Source organism: Sparassis crispa, assembly GCF_003851025.1.
Source record: "Sparassis crispa DNA, contig_000012F, whole genome shotgun sequence".
Classification (NCBI taxonomy): Eukaryota; Fungi; Basidiomycota; class Agaricomycetes; order Polyporales; family Sparassidaceae; genus Sparassis; species Sparassis crispa.
In genome coordinates, this window is record NW_020939759.1 from 531345 (window position 1) to 549472 (window position 18128).

General features: G+C 54.9%; 6 protein-coding genes across 6 annotated transcripts; 3 read left to right on the forward strand and 3 right to left on the reverse strand.

Annotated features, from left to right (window-relative positions):
* Nucleotides 1–50: 50 nt before the first annotated feature.
* Nucleotides 51–2112, forward strand: SCP_1301790 (hypothetical protein; the record flags this gene model as incomplete). Its single annotated transcript, XM_027763476.1, has 3 exons — nucleotides 51–782; nucleotides 838–1755; nucleotides 1807–2112. 3 exons carry the CDS (start codon nucleotides 51–53, stop codon nucleotides 2110–2112), a joined length of 1956 nt encoding a protein of 651 aa, XP_027619277.1.
* Nucleotides 2113–2422: 310 nt separating this feature from the next.
* On the forward strand, nucleotides 2423–3888 carry SCP_1301800 (hypothetical protein; the record flags this gene model as incomplete). Its single annotated transcript, XM_027763477.1, has 6 exons — nucleotides 2423–2637; nucleotides 2688–3046; nucleotides 3139–3341; nucleotides 3410–3505; nucleotides 3554–3734; nucleotides 3785–3888. 6 exons carry the CDS (start codon nucleotides 2423–2425, stop codon nucleotides 3886–3888), a joined length of 1158 nt encoding a protein of 385 aa, XP_027619278.1.
* A 2027-nt stretch (nucleotides 3889–5915) lies between these two features.
* Nucleotides 5916–7244, reverse strand: SCP_1301810 (hypothetical protein; the record flags this gene model as incomplete). The annotated part of the gene is made up of 4 exons (XM_027763478.1): nucleotides 5916–6531; nucleotides 6602–6888; nucleotides 6947–7020; nucleotides 7079–7244. 4 exons carry the CDS (start codon nucleotides 7242–7244, stop codon nucleotides 5916–5918), a joined length of 1143 nt encoding a protein of 380 aa, XP_027619279.1.
* Nucleotides 7245–8507: 1263 nt separating this feature from the next.
* SCP_1301820 (hypothetical protein) lies at nucleotides 8508–10819 on the reverse strand (the record flags this gene model as incomplete). Its single annotated transcript, XM_027763479.1, has 5 exons — nucleotides 8508–8636; nucleotides 8694–9425; nucleotides 9484–9678; nucleotides 9750–10139; nucleotides 10214–10819. 5 exons carry the CDS (start codon nucleotides 10817–10819, stop codon nucleotides 8508–8510), a joined length of 2052 nt encoding a protein of 683 aa, XP_027619280.1.
* Nucleotides 10820–11053: 234 nt separating this feature from the next.
* On the forward strand, nucleotides 11054–11928 carry SCP_1301830 (hypothetical protein; the record flags this gene model as incomplete). Its single annotated transcript, XM_027763480.1, has 3 exons — nucleotides 11054–11230; nucleotides 11286–11365; nucleotides 11448–11928. The coding sequence occupies 3 exons, from the start codon at nucleotides 11054–11056 to the stop codon at nucleotides 11926–11928; spliced, it is 738 nt and encodes a 245-aa protein (XP_027619281.1).
* A 480-nt stretch (nucleotides 11929–12408) lies between these two features.
* On the reverse strand, nucleotides 12409–17593 carry SCP_1301840 (predicted protein; the record flags this gene model as incomplete). Its single annotated transcript, XM_027763481.1, has 12 exons — nucleotides 12409–15226; nucleotides 15285–15298; nucleotides 15353–15519; nucleotides 15581–15725; nucleotides 15781–15985; nucleotides 16042–16148; nucleotides 16199–16289; nucleotides 16346–16580; nucleotides 16644–16764; nucleotides 16811–17192; nucleotides 17241–17393; nucleotides 17445–17593. The coding sequence occupies 12 exons, from the start codon at nucleotides 17591–17593 to the stop codon at nucleotides 12409–12411; spliced, it is 4587 nt and encodes a 1528-aa protein (XP_027619282.1).
* Between the last annotated feature and the right edge of the window lie 535 nt (nucleotides 17594–18128).

Genomic DNA, 18128 nt, shown 5'->3' on the forward strand with positions numbered 1-18128 from the left:
GGCCGTACCTCAGCGGAGATTGGTCCGTCCAGCAGTACGGTCTGCAGCCGATGCCCTTCGACGGGTTCCTATTTGCTAGTCGTGTCATGGTTGCGAAGGAGGCGCACACGAGCTCGTCAGTCAAAGACTTGATCGTTGCGGCGAAGGGTGTTGACGATGCGCAGTGGGAGGGCACTTACGCTAAGGAGACTGGCGGCATCCTGACCGTCCGCTCAGAGCTTGGTGAGCCCATCCACAAGATCGCCAACCGTGCCGTCAAGCTCTGGAAGGAGTTCGATAACACCGTCTTCAACCTTCCGAAGGAGAAGCGTGCAGCGTGGCTTGTGGAACATCGGTCAGAGGTCATCGCGAAGTTGAACAAGGATTTCTCGAAGCCATGGTTCGGATGGAAGAAGGACGGAAGTGTCACCGAAGACATCACTGACATGACCTACGAGGAGGTCGCTATGCGCATGGTGTGGTTGATGTACGTCGCGAAGGAAGAACGCTGGGTGGACCTGTCGTTGAGGAACCTCACTGGCGACTGGTTGCGCCGTGTCGAGGAGCACTTCGCCGGTGTGAACGGTGGCGGCGAGAAGTCGTCCATTTTGCAGTCCTTCAATTCTCTTGACAAGCCCCAAGCTGTTATTGAGGAGTTCTTCAAGACATATCCTTTGGCCACTGAGCAGCTCCTCGCTTCTGAGGACAAGGCCTACTTCCTCACCATTGTGCAGAGACCCGGACAGAAGCCGGTGCCGTTCATCCCTGTCCTTGACGCTAGCTTCGAGGTCTGGTTCAAGAAGGTAGGCTGTTGTGGAAGCACCTATATGCGGTAGCGACGCTGAATGTGTTTTCCAGGATTCTCTCTGGGCAGCTGAAGACATCGAGGCTGTTTTCGATCAAGATCCGCAGCGTGTCTGCATCCTCCAGGGTCCCGTGGCCGTCAAGCACTCTAAGGCGAAGGACGAGCCCATCAAGGAGATGCTCGACAACATCACCTTGCTACTGGTCAAGAAGCTCATTGATCGGTTGTACGGCAGCGACATCAGCAAGATCCCCACCGTCGATTATCTGAGCCCCGGTCCTTCGGCACTCGCAACCCCTCTCCACGTCGAGCGCAGCGTCTCCCGGAATACCATCACGTACAAGCTTGGTCAAATTCTCCCGGAGACATCATCGTGGTTGGAGACCCTCGCTGGTCCCGAGCTCTGCTGGGTGAGGGCGCTCCTCATGTCGCCCACCGTTGTGCAGGGTGTGTTATACATAGACAACCCCATCCGCTGCTTGTTCGCTCCTCACCAAGGGCAGAAGGTCGTCATCGAGACCGATGGTGTCTCCCCCATTGGCATCTCTGTGTATGGCGCAGCCCGATCGTACGGCGCGCACAAGAGCGATTTCAAGGCCGTGGACGTCAAGTACAATACTTATTCTCGCACCATCAATTTCACAGTGTACGAAGACTGCCGCGACGTCGCAATTCCTCTCAAGCTCCAGTTCGTCCACAAGCCTTCGATGGGCTTCGCGCTGATTCACGAGGTCACCACGGACCGCAACCACCGCATCAAGGAGTTTTACTGGAAGTTATGGCTGGGCCCCGAGGAGAACCTCCCGGAGATCGACCTTCACGCGACATTCACTAGCCCAGAGGTCACCATGGATGCGGACAAAATCGAGGTGTTCTGCAGTGTCATTGGCAACGACGGTGAGGCTTTCAAGACCGTCAGGGCTGAAAATGTCCAAGCTCCTATGGATTTCGCAATTGTGACTGGTTGGCAGGTAAAGTGCATTTGTGTCAGCTATTTGGAGTAGTTGTTGAAAACGTTTCAGGCGATCATCAAAGTGATCTTCCCTTCGACCATTGACGGTGATCTCCTCACGCTCGTCCATCTGTCGAATGGCTTCCGTCTTGTAGACGATGCTAAGCCTCTTCAGGCGAGCGATGTCTGCAAGATCGAGGCTCGCATTGTCTCCGTTATCAACAGTGATGCCGGGAAGACCGTCCGAGTCTTAAAGGCTTCGTTATCAGAGATGGCAAGCCCATCATCGAGGTTGTGTCTGCTTTCCTATACCGTGGTCGCTATTCCGGATATGACAACACGTTCGAGCTTCTCGAGGCTCCGTATTACTCTGTAGAGCTGGCGACCGAAGCCGACGTGGGAGTATTGCAGTCGAAGGAGTGGTTTGAGTGGGACGATCCGTCAAAACCACTTCACGCTGGGACGACGCTCGTTTTTCGTGTGAAGTCTGAGGTTACTTACCGCAACAAGACATGCTACAAGTCGGTATCGGTCTCCAGCGACATTTTTGTCCGCGACCAGATCAAACGTCTCATCAAGGTCGGTGCTGTTGATTTCCTGCGGGACGACAGCAGGGGCAACCGTATCTTGAGTGTCATGGCAAGCTGCAAGGTCTCTGGGCCCCTCTTCCAAATGATGGCTACACCATGATGAAGACGGGCACAGCCGTCTTCAACTCCTCGGCAACGAACGAGTCCTACTCCAAGGTATCTGGCGACTTCAACCCCATCCACGTCAACCCCTACTTCGCTGATTTGGCCGCTCTTCCCGCCACAATCACGCACGGCATGTGGTCGAGCGCGGCCACGAGGCGCTATGTTGAGACAGTTATCGCGCAAGGTCGTCCGGAGCGCGTTGTAGCGTAAGTCCGTGTGACATGATATCTTTAGCTCTCACTGATGGATGTGACAGATATGACGTCGCCTTCGTAGAAATAGTCATTCCTGGCGATGAGCTTCAGGCTCGATCTGTCTGGGATGCTGCCGATGCTCATCTAACCGCCGTCTATGGCTTCTCTATCGTCCAGATCATCAAGGACAACCCGAAGGAAAAGACCATCCACTTCGGTCAGACCATTCGACAGCGGTACATGGATATGACCTACGACACCATGGACAAGGACGGCAATGTGAAGACTCTCCCGCTATTCGGTGATATCAACGTGCGGACTCAGTGCTACACATTCAGTCATCCTTCTGGTCTCCTGTTTGCTACGCAGTTCGCTCAGATCGCGCTAGTCGTGACCGAACGTGCTGCTTTCGAGGACATGCGTTTGAAGGGCTTCGTGCAGAAGGACTCCGCATTCGCTGGACCTCTTTGGGGGAATATTCGGCGCTCGCGTCTATTGCTGACGTCCTCCCAGTCTCGTCGCTTGTCGACGTCGTCTTCTACCGTGGTATCACTATACAACGCGCTGTTGAGCGTGATGCTCACAACCGTTCCAACTATGCCGTGAACCCAAGCCGCATCTCGAAGACTTTCACGGATGCCGCGCTGCGGGAGGTTATTGACGATATCGCTCACCGCACACAGTGCTTGCACGAGATCGTCAACTACAACGTCGAGGTATGCCGTCCATAAAACTAATGAAACTACCCATAATTCTGTCAATTCATGCTTTGTTCCATTTCCAGGGTCAACAATATGTCTGTGCGGGTGAATTGGTCGCTCTGCAAACCATGACCAACGTCTTGAATTACCTAAAGATCGAGAAGGTTGACATTGCGAAGGTATGGCGGTCCTGTGATCAGTGATGCATGCGATTAACGATTGTTTAGTTGACAGTGAAATTCACCGTTGGGGAAATCATCAACTCCTGTTTTACACGTGCCAAGGATCAGCAGAAGGCGGAAGGCTACATCAAATTGGAGCGCGGGTTCGCAACGATCCCTCTCCCAGGGATTGATGTACCCTTCCATTCTCGCTACTTGTGGGCTGGTGTAATGCCATTCCGAGCCTGTACGTTGTCGTTCGAATGAAGCCTATGCTCTCGCTGATTGTCTTTGCAGACCTCTCTAAGAAGGTCAATGCGGCGCACCTGAATCCGGACACACTCATCGGCAAGTACGTGCCGAACCTGATCGCGAAGCCTTTCCAAGTCACGAAAGATTAGTCCAATTGATCTACGACCAGACGTTGTCACCGCGCCTCAACAAAGTCCTTCGTAAGTGGGATACAGAGAACTGGGGTTCGGCAGATCAACACCAGAAGCTAGCATATATCGCTCTAGTGGAGCTCTTGGCATACCAGTTCGTGTTCCCCGTCCAACGGATAGGAACTCAGGACATCCTCTTCAAACACTACGATTTCGAGCGCTTCATTGAGATCGGACCTTCACCATTGCTCACAGGTATGGTGACAGGACTCTGAAAGCAAAGTACGAGGTGCAAGATGATTCGGTCAGCCGCATCTGTGCGACCCTTTGTCATGCGAAGGACACCAAGAAGGTGTACTACCAGTTCGAGGATGAGGCGGAGGTGGCTACTGAGTGTGCTCCCGAAGCTGCTAGTCCCGCACCAGTAGCTGTTCCCGTTGCAGTTGCTGCTGCTCCGGTCTCGGCTGCGGCCGCTGTTAGTGTTGAAGACATTCCCCTAAAGGCGATCGAAATTCTCTCTGTGGTTGTAGCTCAAAGGCTCAAGAAGGTGGAGGAAATTCCGCTCTCGAAGTCGATTACGGACCTCATTGGTGGTAAGTCGACTTTACGAAATGAAATCGGTGATCTGCAGCTGGAGTTCATGTCTCCTGATATTATTTGTACATTCCTTGAGCATCTCTGTAGTTCAGTCAAAGCCCAACTACTTTTCGGACTTAAAAGGCTCTTGATCTGTCGTTACTGTTCTGATTGGCCTGGCAATCTCTGTATATGATATCTACTTCCTTATTCGCTTTCGGAAATATCCTTATCACCCGAAACTTCTTAATTAAGGTAGCTAATGCGGATAAACAAAAGTTGACTTTTGCTGATGTACCCACCGGGTACATTATGGATACTCCCGGTTTACTTGGTGGACAGCCATTATTGGTTACACTACAGTTAACTATATTATTTGCTCGGTAGGTACTGTGTCAAAACCCTCTGATGGGTAACCGACGGTTAACTACCAGGTAACCTCGGTCTTGGTTATCCGTCCGGTACCCGGCTCGTCTGGTGGTGTAAGTACTTACAGCCCGAATTACATCGCAATACAACGACAGCATTGACTCTGCACCACCGTTACGTTAAATAGTCCGAGAGGGTTTTCCAAAACGTTTCCATTCGGACGACGGTTTGCATGCTGAATGGAATCATGATCCGATGGGCCACGAAAGACAGTAGTGTAAGTGGACTGGCATACCGTATCAAAGATCAGTATGTTGAATTCAGGAGAAAGCCAAGCGTGATGAGTATGTCGGACGACTCGCCCCATCTACGTAATATTCCTCCTTGTGAGTGCCATCTATGGTGGTTGAAAACCATGCGGACTGCCACTGCATGAAGAAGTCGCCTGGAAACCGGATATATGCATCTCAGCTGGCTGTCTGGGACTCCATATAGTTCGTCTGACTTTGCGCCGTCTGTGCCAATCCCATTTCCCCTTCTGGTGCACAACTCCAACCTGCTAGTAGTATCCATTGGGTCGGCTGCTACGCCCTTCCAGTGGCATGCCACTGGCAGCAAACATCTCAGATAGAATGTGGACAACGCTGTGTCTTCGGCGATCTCTCTCCAATTCAGCTCAATCAGAAAATTTTTATATCGTGTCTTTCACGGTCTGGTGAAGTGCGCGTACTGTATGTCAGAGCTCGGCATCAAACCGCAACTCTACATTTTCCACATTTGGTAGGGAAGTGACTAAATACGAACGAGCCATATTCTCGTCCACCTGGTTAGACAGTACTAATCATTTCCTCGTTGAAGATTGACTTCACAGTTGGCCTTAGAATTAAATAACAACTCGTACACTTTCCTGGCCATCCGGGTAGGAAAGTTTCTATTATGGTTCTACAAGACAACAGGAGCAATATCTTCGGAACTGATCGACAAACTACTGATTTTACAACGAGTACAGGATTTCTGAAGTTCTATCCCGACAATACCTGCAGGTCGATCATAAATGATAAATCTGAGGCGAAATACTGTACAAACCTGATGATACACATTCACTGTGGTGCATTTTGCATGTATTTGGCCATCTCTGACCGAGGAACTTTGTTTCTGAAGATCTGCCCTATGAAGAACAAGGGCTCGACCAACTTCTCAAGCTCTTTCCTCGCCTTGCTCGGCACCATCTTACCGTTCTCATCTTGGACGTCCGCATACTCACTTAGCTCCAACTTCTCGTCGTACGCACGACGTAGCTCCAGGGCGATCGCCCAGAGATGACGACGTACACGCATGCCCGCCGAGCGGTGCACATGCGACAGGTACAGCATCCAATCGCCATCGTACGGTGACTCCTGTGCGTGCGCCATAGGCACGGGCGCCTGCCCATTCTTGGCGCGAAGCTCGGCCGCTCGCGCATATTCGTGCGGAAGTGGCACTGCCCACCCAAGGGCGAGCACACGGACTCGTGCATGCGGCTGGAGAGTAGTTAGAGCATGACGCCGCAGCAAACGACAGGTGGACAGAAGGAGCACAAAGGAGGCGTCCGAAAGGTAGGATAACAAGACGTGCAAGATGTCCACGGGTTGGGTAGTCAAAATATCGCTCGTAGCAATGGGCGAGGGCCCGAAATTGAGGCGTTCTGCGGCAACTGTGGGTCTGAACCTCGGGAACCTGCGGAGACGTTGTTAGAGTGCTCGCGAGATAAATTAGAAAGACACTAAAGCCGAGATGGATGACGTACACATCTGGTCGGTTCAGCATCCACCCAAGGTTGTTGGACATGAAGCCGTGCCAGTTGAACTCAATATTACGCTCTTCGTTATTGAGCGCCCAGAATGGGCGAAGGTCGACTTTGTGCCCGACGCCCTCATAATCTACGTCAGATAAACGACCACCTTGAGCTCCCATCATAGGGCGACCGAGAACCTTCTCAATCTGACAGAGGTCCGTGTACGCTTGAAGGGAGTCATCTTGGGCGTCGAACGTCGCCCGGACGATTGTGGCGCAAACAGTGTGGCACACCAAGATCTTCGAGGAGAACAGTCAGATGAACAAAGAGAAGTCCAGTCAGCACATCGACGCGTACAGTTCCGCCCGGTGACTCCCATTGGACGTTGAGCACCATCGGGATGGAAGGCATATTGCCGAACGAATTGTTATCTGTATCTTCGCCTGAGTAATCCACAGACAACAGGCAGCTGACAGACATGTTTCTTACCGAGCCACTCTAAATTGGTAACCGCGCCGGGCACCCAGCTCCCCATGGCCACACCCCATCGGAAGTAGTTGTACAACTTCTCGCTCAGAATGCCTGGCGGAGGTGGATGGGGATCCACCGAGATAGGACCAGGTGTGAAGGGGAGACGGCACAGGCTGCACGACATGTTGGTATCGTGACTATGTCAAGAGCCAAGGAAGTCCTTCGAGGGTGGCGGTGGATAAAAGGACGTCGCGGCAGGTTGGCGCTCTTTATAGACATACGGCACTACTCGAAGAGTCGTATCTCCCCTTATGGTGAATCTGGTACAAAGAAATCGATCAGAGGACTCCCCGCTCTCTGAGACTGGCACATCGTGAACCCATCCCGACAGTAACTTGCGGATACCTGTCAAGTCGACCACTGTCCTGAGGCTCGACGATCCAGCAGCACCGATCTTGTGATCGACGGTAATTGCGACTGTTGAACGTTGAGCACAAGATTTGGCCAAAGCGGTCGAGGAGACGCTAGGAGACGGTGCTTGGCCTCCATCGCTAATTGTAAGAGACTCAGAGATATGGTCAAGGCTGGCAGCCGCGGCGCTCCCGCCGTCGAGCTCGCTGTCGATGATCTAGCCGCAATCACGATGCGCGCTCGTGCGTTACGTAAGAGCACGTCGCTCCACGTCGCTCCATTGCCCTCAAGAATCATACACACTGGTCTCGTACCCCGACGTGAGCGAGTAACGCACCCCACCACCGCCCTCGCTCTGACGTCTGGGGCATTTCAACCATGACAAAATCCCCTTGCTCTTATCAGAGCCTTCGCCATCCATCATCCTGCCTTTTCGGGAAGGCACAGAGGCTCAATGTCGAGATTCATACTCAACTTTTGAGGGCATTGCTGGCGAGGAGGCCATGATCATGCAGAAATATAAAAGTGATGCAATATGAGTTCCCTCGCAAGACGAATAAGTAGGATTGAGACACCTCTGTGAGAAACTAAGGAAAGTAAGTGAGTCTGCAGTTAGTTCATGCTTTCTGCGGCCGCAATCACTGATATAATTCATTAAACTACATGTACGTTGTCAAGATAGTATTTATATGCTAATTACAGAGCACAACTGCTACAAAGTGGGTGTACGCGGTGATATCCCGAAAGTCAGAGGAAGTGTAGAGAATTGCCGATTTAGGCAGGACAATTGATGGCGCTCAAGTAATCTCGCTTAGGGCTGATAAGAGCGGGGATGTCACGGTTGAAATGCCCAGACGTCAGAGCGAGGGCGGTGGTGGGGTGCGTTACTCGCTCACGTCGGGGTACGAGACCAATATACACAATTTGAATCACCCAAGCAATGCAAACTTCAGACTGATCATGATATGCAACAAATTATATAAAGGACATACTTAAGTGTGCTCTCATAGATTGCATTGCCCTAGTAGATAGAGGATTACCGCCGACTCCCGAAACTCCCAAACATTGAGCCCACGGCTCTGAATGCCGCTGAAGTTCTTGGAGGTATCGCATCGCTTTCTTTGACGGGAGACAATTCTGTTGGGATGTTCAGACTTCCCTCACTCTGCAGCGGTACCGAGCTTAGAAAGCCGAATATCATAGCCAGAGATCGGAAACGTACCGTCGCGAGCGGATTCCAATCAAACTTCATCGGTGCGACCGTCGGGAACACGTTGAGCCTCCGCTTCTTGTTCTTAGGAGTGCCATCACCTATAACGACCGCCTCGTCCGAGCTGTCGTCCTGTCGAGGTTGCTTGCTCTGTGCCCGACCTGGTGGCTTCCGGCGGGCATCCTTCGAGGAAGGTTTCGCTGCGGTGGCAGCTTTGGCCTTCGGTCGTACCTTGTTCCTTGTGCCGCTATCCTCGTCCTCGTCCTCGTCGCCACTCTTTTTCTTATTCCGCTTCCTGGCTGGCTTGGGTTCCTCCACGTCCCCCTCTTCCAGAACCTCGGCCTTCCGCTTGCCCTTTCTGCCGGCTATGCGTTTATCCTCGACGATCTCAACCTCAACCTCAACCTCTTCCTCGTCCTCGTCTTTTCTGGGTTTCCTTTTGGTTTTACTTTTGCCTGTCCGTGAGTCTCCGTTCCCATTCTTGCTCTGAGGTTTCGGTTGCCTCTTGGTCTTCTTTGGAGGTTCGACTTCCTGAATCTCCTCATCGCTGTCGACGTCAAGGTTTCTGGCAAGTTTCGGCGATGTGGAATCAACCTTCTGAGCTTTGCGCGGCTTGGAACGGCTATTGCGTTTCGGCTGGGGTGAAGGAGAAGGCGCCACAACCACTTCTTCGACTTCATCCACTTCCTTCTCAGAGGTTGACGAGAGCTCGCGGACGGGTGGTGTACGCTTCGACTGCTTCATCTTGACAAGATTGATGAATCCTGTAAGATGACCGTACAGAGATCGTTGCGACGCTCACCTTCTTGACTGCCTTAGGACTTGATTCACGTGTAGAATGTAGTTCAACCGTAGCCTGCCTCGCTTCTGTCTTCGTCGTGCTCAGATGAACCTTCAGGGCCTTAATCTTTTTCTGCGCATCCTCCAGCTGCCCCCTTAGTTCCTCTGCTTCCGCTTCCAGTTTCTCTTCCTTTTCTTGAGCTTCCTCGAGTGCTATCTTCCATGTCACGTCAGCACAACAACCTAGTAATACCCACAAAGCAGCATGCACTAGTTCATCACGCTCACCTTCCACTCGTCCAATGCTTCCCGGTATTCTTCGTCTTTCTGCTTCCTCTTTTCTGTTGCAGTCTCAGCCGTGCCTTCCAACTCTTCCGCTCGTTCCTCGAGCTCCTTGACCTGCGTCTGCAGTGTCTCCACCTGCACCACAAGTCCCATGCGCTCACGGCGGAGAGCGTCCATTTCAGCGCCTTCACGGCTCTCAAGTTTGTGCCACTTCTCGAGCTGCCGGCGGAGCTCAACCACAGTTTGCTCGGCCTCACCGTGCTTCTTCTCCAGCTCCGCGTGCGTGGACTTGAGGCCATCTAGGTGGAGTGTTGTTCGCTCAAGCGTGGACTCAGTCTTCTTGGAAGAATCCACCAAGGCATTGTGCTCGGTCTTGAGCCGAGAAATGGCGTCCTACAGCGTAGAGTAGGACATAAATCCCTGTAGCAAACTTGTAGATAGGAGAGAATACATTCGAGAGGACGTACCTTAACATCAGCTTTCTCCTTAAGCGCGTCGGTCAAATCTTTTGCAGAGTCGCGAAGCTGTGCCGCAAGGCCTTCGCACCTTGCCTCCAAAGCGCCTGCCTTGCCATCCACCTCATCACTCAGCTTCTGTCTCTCCCTCTCGACAGCACGCTCCGCATCCCCAATCTCGGCCTCTAATGTCGCGACGCGTTCTTCCAGCTCCGTCTCGCGCAGTTGGAACGTGACGAGGCGGAAGTCGCGCTGCAGACGCGCGAGCCGCTCGCGGCGCACTTCCTCCCGTTCCTTGAGCACAGACACGCGCTCGCGGTCGAGCTCTACGGCGGTACGCAGGTGTGCGATGCGGTGTGCGGCCTGCAGTGTCTCGCAACCGTCGCGCCACTCCGCGCGCTCTGCCTTCCACCGCTTCTGCAACGCGGAGACCGCGTCCTGTGCCCGCACCTGCTCCTCGCCGAGGGCCGCCCGCAGCTTGGAGATTGTATGCTCGAGCGTGCGTGTTTGCGTAACGAGTTCTTCTATGTGGGCCTGTTTAGAGGCAATCATAGCTTCGAGAGGCGAGGAGGAGGTCGAGGAGCGCAGCGGAGTGGGTGCTCTGCGTGGCGCCGCCATGGATGGTTCGTCTTCTCTAGTGAGTACTTTAGAGTGAGATGAGAAATAATGATAGAAATGAACGGTTAGCAGGTAGAAAGTCGGGCTAAACGCTGTAATGCGGACGCATAGGGTCGGCGCCGGCCTCGATGCAAATCGCAGCGAGCATGCGGCTGAACACGACGCGCAGAGACGTCACGTGAGACGTTCTTCAATTACGGGCGCTTAGAGCTCCATCCCGAAGAGCAAAGCACCATGTCACCGAGCACGAAATCCTCGCGGGACATCAAAATCAATGTCCCTCGCCACAACTCTCAGAGGATTGGACCAGTTTTGACCTCACATATTGAGTCCCTTGCTCGTACGCAGCATGTTCGCGTCGATATACGGCAGACGGCAGACGAGCCAACAAGCCCATTGGCACAAGCTGTTGTATGCACTTTTGTATATGTTGATAGGAGCAAATATTGAATGGGTCCTGTCGCAGGAAAATGCATCGGACTGGAATTCTCTGCTCATGACTGCCCGTGCAGAACGGGGTCCCCAGTGGGACGTCGGCACCCAACTGTTCGTTCATATGTTCTGGATATCGGTTTTCTCCTGCTAACCTTCTTCTCTCTTGTCCCATTCTGCCACCCGCATGCCGCAGATTTGCAGTTGATGAGTACTCTGAACTCTACTATGACCCGTCTCTTTTGCTCGAATACCAGAAAGAAAGCCGGGAAGACGGGGACGAGCCGTCATCATCCAGCGATAATAAGCAATCGTCCGATCTACCCAGCTCTCCACAAATTCGCCGTACTCCCAGTCATGGCTCTCCACATACTTCGCAAATGCAATCTCAGCACCCTGGCCAATTTCACGGCGCGCCTCCACTCACCTCTCCCCGGCACCCGTATGCAAACCACGGAATGGGTTTCGCCAATATGGGTTCAGTTCCCCCCGCTCAGTTTTATGGCGCTGGTGGCGGGCACGACGGCTTGTCCGTGTCCCCCATGCGCATGGGAATGAACATGGGTGGAGCCAACATGGGCATGAACCTACCTCCTGGGATGGATCCCCTTTCGCCGGACGTGCGGCGGCGTGTGACGAGGGGCATGAGCGCCGACGAGTTTGGTGGCATGCATTAATATAGTGGAACCAGTGCGTCGATTTCTTATCATGGATCATACTGCTGTGCGGTCTCACCACTAAATTCTCAGAGCTGCGTGTTCAGTGTTTCCATTGGCATTGTGTATACAAGATCACTTGGTCCCGCTAGCGGATGTGCTTCATTTCTGGATTGTGGATGCTCTTGCATCTTGATTCGTGTAATTTGTTGCTTGTTTGTACTGATAAAAGTTTATACGACTGGAACACCATCTTTTTCGTGCAAGATCATGTCATAATGTCATTTCACTGGGCTTCCCACCCGCTCTAGCGTAAGTGTAGTATACACAACAGTCGTGAAAAGGTAACAACATCGAGCCACATATAAGCGATACAACCTGTAAGATATGGCCCAGGTGTCCAGTGCTGAAACCTGCAGCTTTTCCAAGAGCTCTGATCCGTCTGACCATTTGTCGTTGCTGGTGACGGCGTTCTCCTCTCCATCCAAGTGCAACGCCGCGTTACTTTTTCTTCTTCTTGCCTTTGCCAGTAGGTGCAGTTTCGCCTTCACTCTTCCCAGACGTAGCCCGCGAAATAGCGTCAGGAGTCGCAGCCACACCCTTCTTCCCCTTCTTTCCTTTCTTGACTGGTACTCCCCAGCCAAAGTCTTCGTCTTCCGCCTTTACCTCCTCCTCCGGTGCATCCTGCTTGGGCTCCTCACCTGCCGCGTCATCTGCACCCTCCTCAGCTGTCGGCTGAGATGTGCCGACTACTACTTCAGGCTGAATTGCACCGTCGTCTGCCGGCTGAGTTGTGCCCTCCTCCACCGGCTGGGTTGCACCTTCCTCCGTTATCGGCAGAATTTCTCCTGCTGGCGGTTCAGTCCAGTCGTCGATGGGCTGCTCAGTGGCCACTTCTGTTGGCTGAGCTACGTCTGCCGGAGGAACTGCTTCCGCTGGTTGGGCCGAATTTGCTTGCTGCGCCGCCTCCGCTAGCTGCGCCGCCTCCGCCTGTTGTGCTGCTGCCTCCTCCGCTTTCGCCTTAGCTATTTGCTCCGTCTCTTCCTGCAGTTTGACTGCCTCGGCTGCCGCAATCTTAGCAGCTTCCTCCTCGGCTTTCTTCTGCTGTTCCTCAGCCTTCGCCTCTTCTTCCAGTCTCCTCTTTTCTTCCTCCTTCTGCTTGGCAGATGGGACGCGAGATATCGCTGCAGGTGTTCCAGCCCCGTTCTTGCCCTTCTTGCCCTTCTTGCCCTTCGTGGTAACAGGGAGGCTCCCCCAATCATCATCCGCATTTTTCTTTGCCTCCTCTTCCTCTAGCCTCTTTCTCTCTTCCTCTGCAGCGGCGATTGTGGCCGCCTCTTCGTCCAGTCGTTTCTTCTCCGCAGCCGCCGCTTCTTCCTGCTGCATCCTCTGTGCCTCCTCCTCTTCCTGTCTCTTCCTCTCTGCTTGTGCAGCCTCCTCTTCTAGTCGCTTCTTCTCCGCCTCGGCGGCGGCGGCAGCCTCAGCCGCCTGTTCCGCTGCTGCTTGTTGCGCCGCAGCGGCGTCTACCGCAGCCTTCTCCTCTGCAGCCTTCCTCTCAGCAGCAGCCTTCTCGGCCGCCTCAGTTTCAGCCTCCCCGTTGTCCTCGGCTGCGTTCCACGCAGGCGTCTGGCCGAAGCCGAAGCTTGAACTGAGCCCAGACCCAAAGTTGCTCTTCAGGGCCAAACCGAGCCCACCAAACGTCGTCGACGACGGGCGGCTCGCGCCGCCTCCCCAGGATGAGCCCGACAGGAAGTTAGAGAACATGCCCGCGCTCGCGCTGGACCCGGGGTCCGGGCCTGGTGACGACAAGAGCTCTGAGAGGTTCCCGGCGCCGGTCGCGGGATCGCCAGGCTGTTGTAGGGGCTGCTGACCGCCGCCGAAGAACGAGGTACCGAACATTGGCGCACCCGTGTTACCTGAGGGTTCTTCGTCAAATGAGCTGGGCCCAAAGTCGGCCAGAGAGCCGGGAACCGTGTCACCAAACGTGCTGGGTCCGAGATCGGCAAGACCGTCGGGAAGCGCCGCTGGTGCGGGCACAGGTGTCTTTGCATGCGTCTCAGGAGCGAAGGAGTTACCGCCCCATGCTCCCCACGACTCAGCGGCAGGGGGTTCTGTAGTGGACTCAACGGGCGCGGGCTGCCATGCAAACTCTTCCCCCGCAGGAGTTGCCTCAATGACAGGCGTAGCCTCGACGACAGGGGTGACAGGCTTCTCTTCAGCAATTGGCTGTGGCTCGACTTTGGGCGTCGGGACGCGCGAGGTCTCCTTCGGTGTTGCAGTGCGAGAAGCGTCCTTCGGGGATGCGACACGAGACGCCTTCTTGGACGTGGGCACTTTTGAGAGCGACTTGGGTGTCGCGCCGCGAGACGTCTCTTTGGTAGTGGGTGCATTCGAGACCTCAGTCGGTGCCCGGGACACTTCGCGAGGCGTCGGCGGTTTAGACAGCTCCTTGGGCGTCGATAGCTTGGACTTCGGCGTCGGCGGCTTGGACGCTTCTTTAGGCGTAGGCGGAGCCGTCGGCTCTTTGGGTGTTTGAGGTACCGATATCTCTCTGACAGCAGGAACAGGAGGCGATATTTCTCTCGGAGTCGGCGGAGCCACGGACTCTCTGGCAGTCGGGGGAAGAGAGGGCTCCCGCGGTGTCGGCGCCTTCGAGATCTCCCTGGGAGTCACCACTTTGGACTCCCTGGCAGTAGGTACCTTGGACTCCCGAACGGTAGGCGCATGCGATACCTCCCGCACAGAGCCCGCTCTGGAGACCTCCCTCGGCGTCACAGCGGCGGACGGCTCGCGGGGCGTCGCGCGCGTTTCCTCGCGGACGGACGCGAGCCCACCGCGCATCGCGATCGAGTCACGCGGGGACGACGTGGGCGTCTGGTGCTTCGATGGCGCGGCGGACACGGAGGGCGGGCCCCAGACGGAGTTGAGGGCCTCGCCGAGGTGCGTGCTCCCGCTGCGGCCCGAGTCCGCGGAGCGGCCGGACACGTTTACTGAGCGGTCGACCTCACGCATCGCGGCGGGTGGCGTCTCGATCGCACGCGCCTTGCCCTTGTCGACGGAGCGCGACGTGGCGTGTCCGGACGAGAAGGAGCGCGAGAGCGAGCCGGCGCTTGGCAGTGGAGGCGAGGCGTGGACGGAGGGCGGGATGCTGCGTGAGCCAGTGATGGTGGGGTCGCGGGAGGGCGCGCGGGAGGCCTTCTCGGAGGGGTACCGGTCGGAGACGGAGGAGAGAACGGTGATGTTGTCTTCGGGGGATTCGTCTGGCTCGTCCTCCTCTGCGCGGTGGCCGCTCTCGTTGTATACGATCGATGCCGGCCCACTGTGGGGCAAGAGTTATAGGTCAGTGATATATACCAGGCAGAAAATAAAGTACGCACTATTTCGTCCTGCCCTGTTAAGTTGAACGGCATGAGTATAGGGCCAAACACGAGTGGGGAGAACGTACGTTGTCCAACCACTTGATCCTGGCCTTGAACTCTGTCAAGCCGAAGTGGATCTCAATGCTAAAGATGATCGTCCAGTACGTCTTCCCGCCCTTCCCCTGCTTCGACTGGGCACTTCCCGCGAGCGGCGACAGATCGGCACGCACGTAGCACAGCGTCGAGAAATTCTCTACAAATATTCATACTAGTGAGCTTGCCCAAGAATTTACGCGAGAGAAGGCGGCACATGCCTGCGTTCCTGATGATCCACTTGGGTACGACGTCGCCGCCCCGGAAGCACCAGATCTCGACCTCGAAGACCGAGAGCGTCGACAGGTTCGTGACCTCGGTGCAGTACTTGCGGCTGAACACCATCGACTCCTTCACCTTCACACCCTAAATATAACATACGACTTTAGCTCGCACGCGGCCAAATTGCACAAGCACTCACCCGCGAGAGAATGCAATCAAAGGCATCAGGAAGTAGAGTCGGGCCGGACGGAAGCTCGAACAGCCGGTGTTTGCGCGCGACGTGCTCCGGGTCATGAGCATCGAACTCGCGGAGGTACTCCACACCGTACATGAACTTGGACATGCGCGCCGAGACGTGATGGTCACAGTAGAAGCCGATCGCACCGTCCGCGACCGCCTTCGACCTACGCGCGGGTCAGACGATGCACGAGATGGGGAGGCAGAGAGATAAAGGGCGCACGTTTGGCTGTCCGGTCGGCTCACGGTGATGTGCATCCGCGCGAGGCGTTCTTGTAGTTGGCTGAAAAGCCAGGGGCTGGCGGCGAAGCCTCCGACGAGCCAGACAGACTGTTTCCTGCTGTCGGTAGATGTTAACGTGAGTGTGTGTGAGGACATACCTTGACGGCACCCCCAGACGCTGAGACCTGGTTCTCGATGGATAGCACCGCCGCCTCGATCGAGGGCTGAAACAGTGCCGCAACTTCCGTTCTACAAAGGCGCAACGGTTAGGCCAATAATGTGCCCCGTGCCAGGAAACTACCTACCCCTTGAGCCTCAGCTGACCACCTCGGATACCCGCAGATATATCCTTGTCCAGCGGCGAACCGAAGGGAACAAACTGCAGATCCTTGTCATCACGGAAGAGCCGTTTCGTCGTCTCGTCGAACCGCTTCGTGATGTGGTCGAGCGAGTCTGGCGATCCGTATTTAGACGTCTTCAGTTTGTCCTCGAAGAACGCGCGTGCACGCCGACTGACGAATACAGAGCCTGCAAAGACACCTGCGAAATTCAAATGAGTCTTAGGGTAGGGGAAAAAGGAGGGGAGGAAGAAACCGGACGTACAGTCTGGTGGGGCTATCTCTTCAATGACGAGTGGCACTGTGCCCCGAATCGCGTACGAGCTGATGTCAAGCGTGCCGCCTCCAGCGTCCGCGACAATGAACCCGTGCCCAGACGGGTTTTGCTGCGACGATCAGCAGCAGACCAGTACCGATGATTGTTGCACTCACTGATAGTACGTCCGCGGCGAGGCCATTCAACACGCACGCGTGTAGACTCGCCTCACCCTCCGTGACGAACCTGATTCGCGCCTTCCCTTCGTCGGTATCAGGAATGAGTCCGCCGTACACTGCTGCCCTGCGCATCTTGGTCTGCTGTGCGCCCTCCCAGCCGTTGGGGTGGCTGAGGACGAACTGGATGTCGTGCTCCACTGCGTGCCAGAGGGCGGGACCGTTCGCATGTGTGTCGATGATGAAGGAGCGCGTGCAGCGGAAGAGATATGAGAGGAAGTCGCCGAAGACGTCGACGGCGGTCTTGTGGGTGGGCAGCGAGGCAAGGCGCATGCCGTTCATCTTGAGCTTCATCGTCTTTGGCCGGAGACGAAGCTTGAAGCTGTAGATAATGATAGGTCGCAGTTCGGGGATGTGAAGAACAACTTACAGCTCTGCCTTGACCCAGCCTTCGTCCTCTGCGTTTGCGACGATGGAGGCACTTTCTGCCTCTGCGCCGGCCGCCTTCATGTTTCCGTGTCTATCATAGTACATTATGGAGGGTATCTTGGAGTTGCCCGCGACATGTTCCTGTCCGGGGAATCTGCGTCATAGGTGAATGAGTTATCTCCGGCAATGAAAGAGACATGCGCACCTGGTGACGCCATGAATCTTCGGGACTTCTCCTGGCTCAAGGATTGCGTATGAGACGCCGCTGAAGGTTGTTCCGATGTCTAGTGCAAGTACAAGACTCCGCGTGGACCCGCCGTAGGGCTTGCGAGTGCCCGAGGACGAGGACTTCATAGCGGGATATCAGGATCGAGTGCGCGGGATGGCTGAAGGAGATAAAGATAGTGAACAGGATCGAAATGGACCTGGGAATATATGCAGAGCGTCTAGGGGGGTATGAAAAATAAAACACGAGGCATGCTCTCGGGGGAGTCGTCTGCTGGGCAGAAGGCTCCAATGCGGGAGATGGGTTACGTAAGACACACGCCTGTACAACGCGTTTGTGGCGTGTATCGCTCTGCCAGTGGAGAAGGACGAGGCGTGTGTTGATCCTCGACGTCACTGCACAGCAAGTACTGCTCGTCTATCTGCGTTCTCGGTCCTTGATGTGCCGTTTCATCTTCATCTCGTACACCGACTTCTCCCACAGTACGACGTCAGAACCAAGTCAGAACGTCAGTTTTCTACAACGTGTACGACAGTGTGAGCAAACTTGAAGGTGGTGATCGAATAGCGGTCGTGGCAGTAGAAGAACAACTCGTACGCCAGAGCTGAGCTGAGCTGTTCCCATCGACAACCCAGGTCCTCGAGCACTCAGACAAACTCCTTC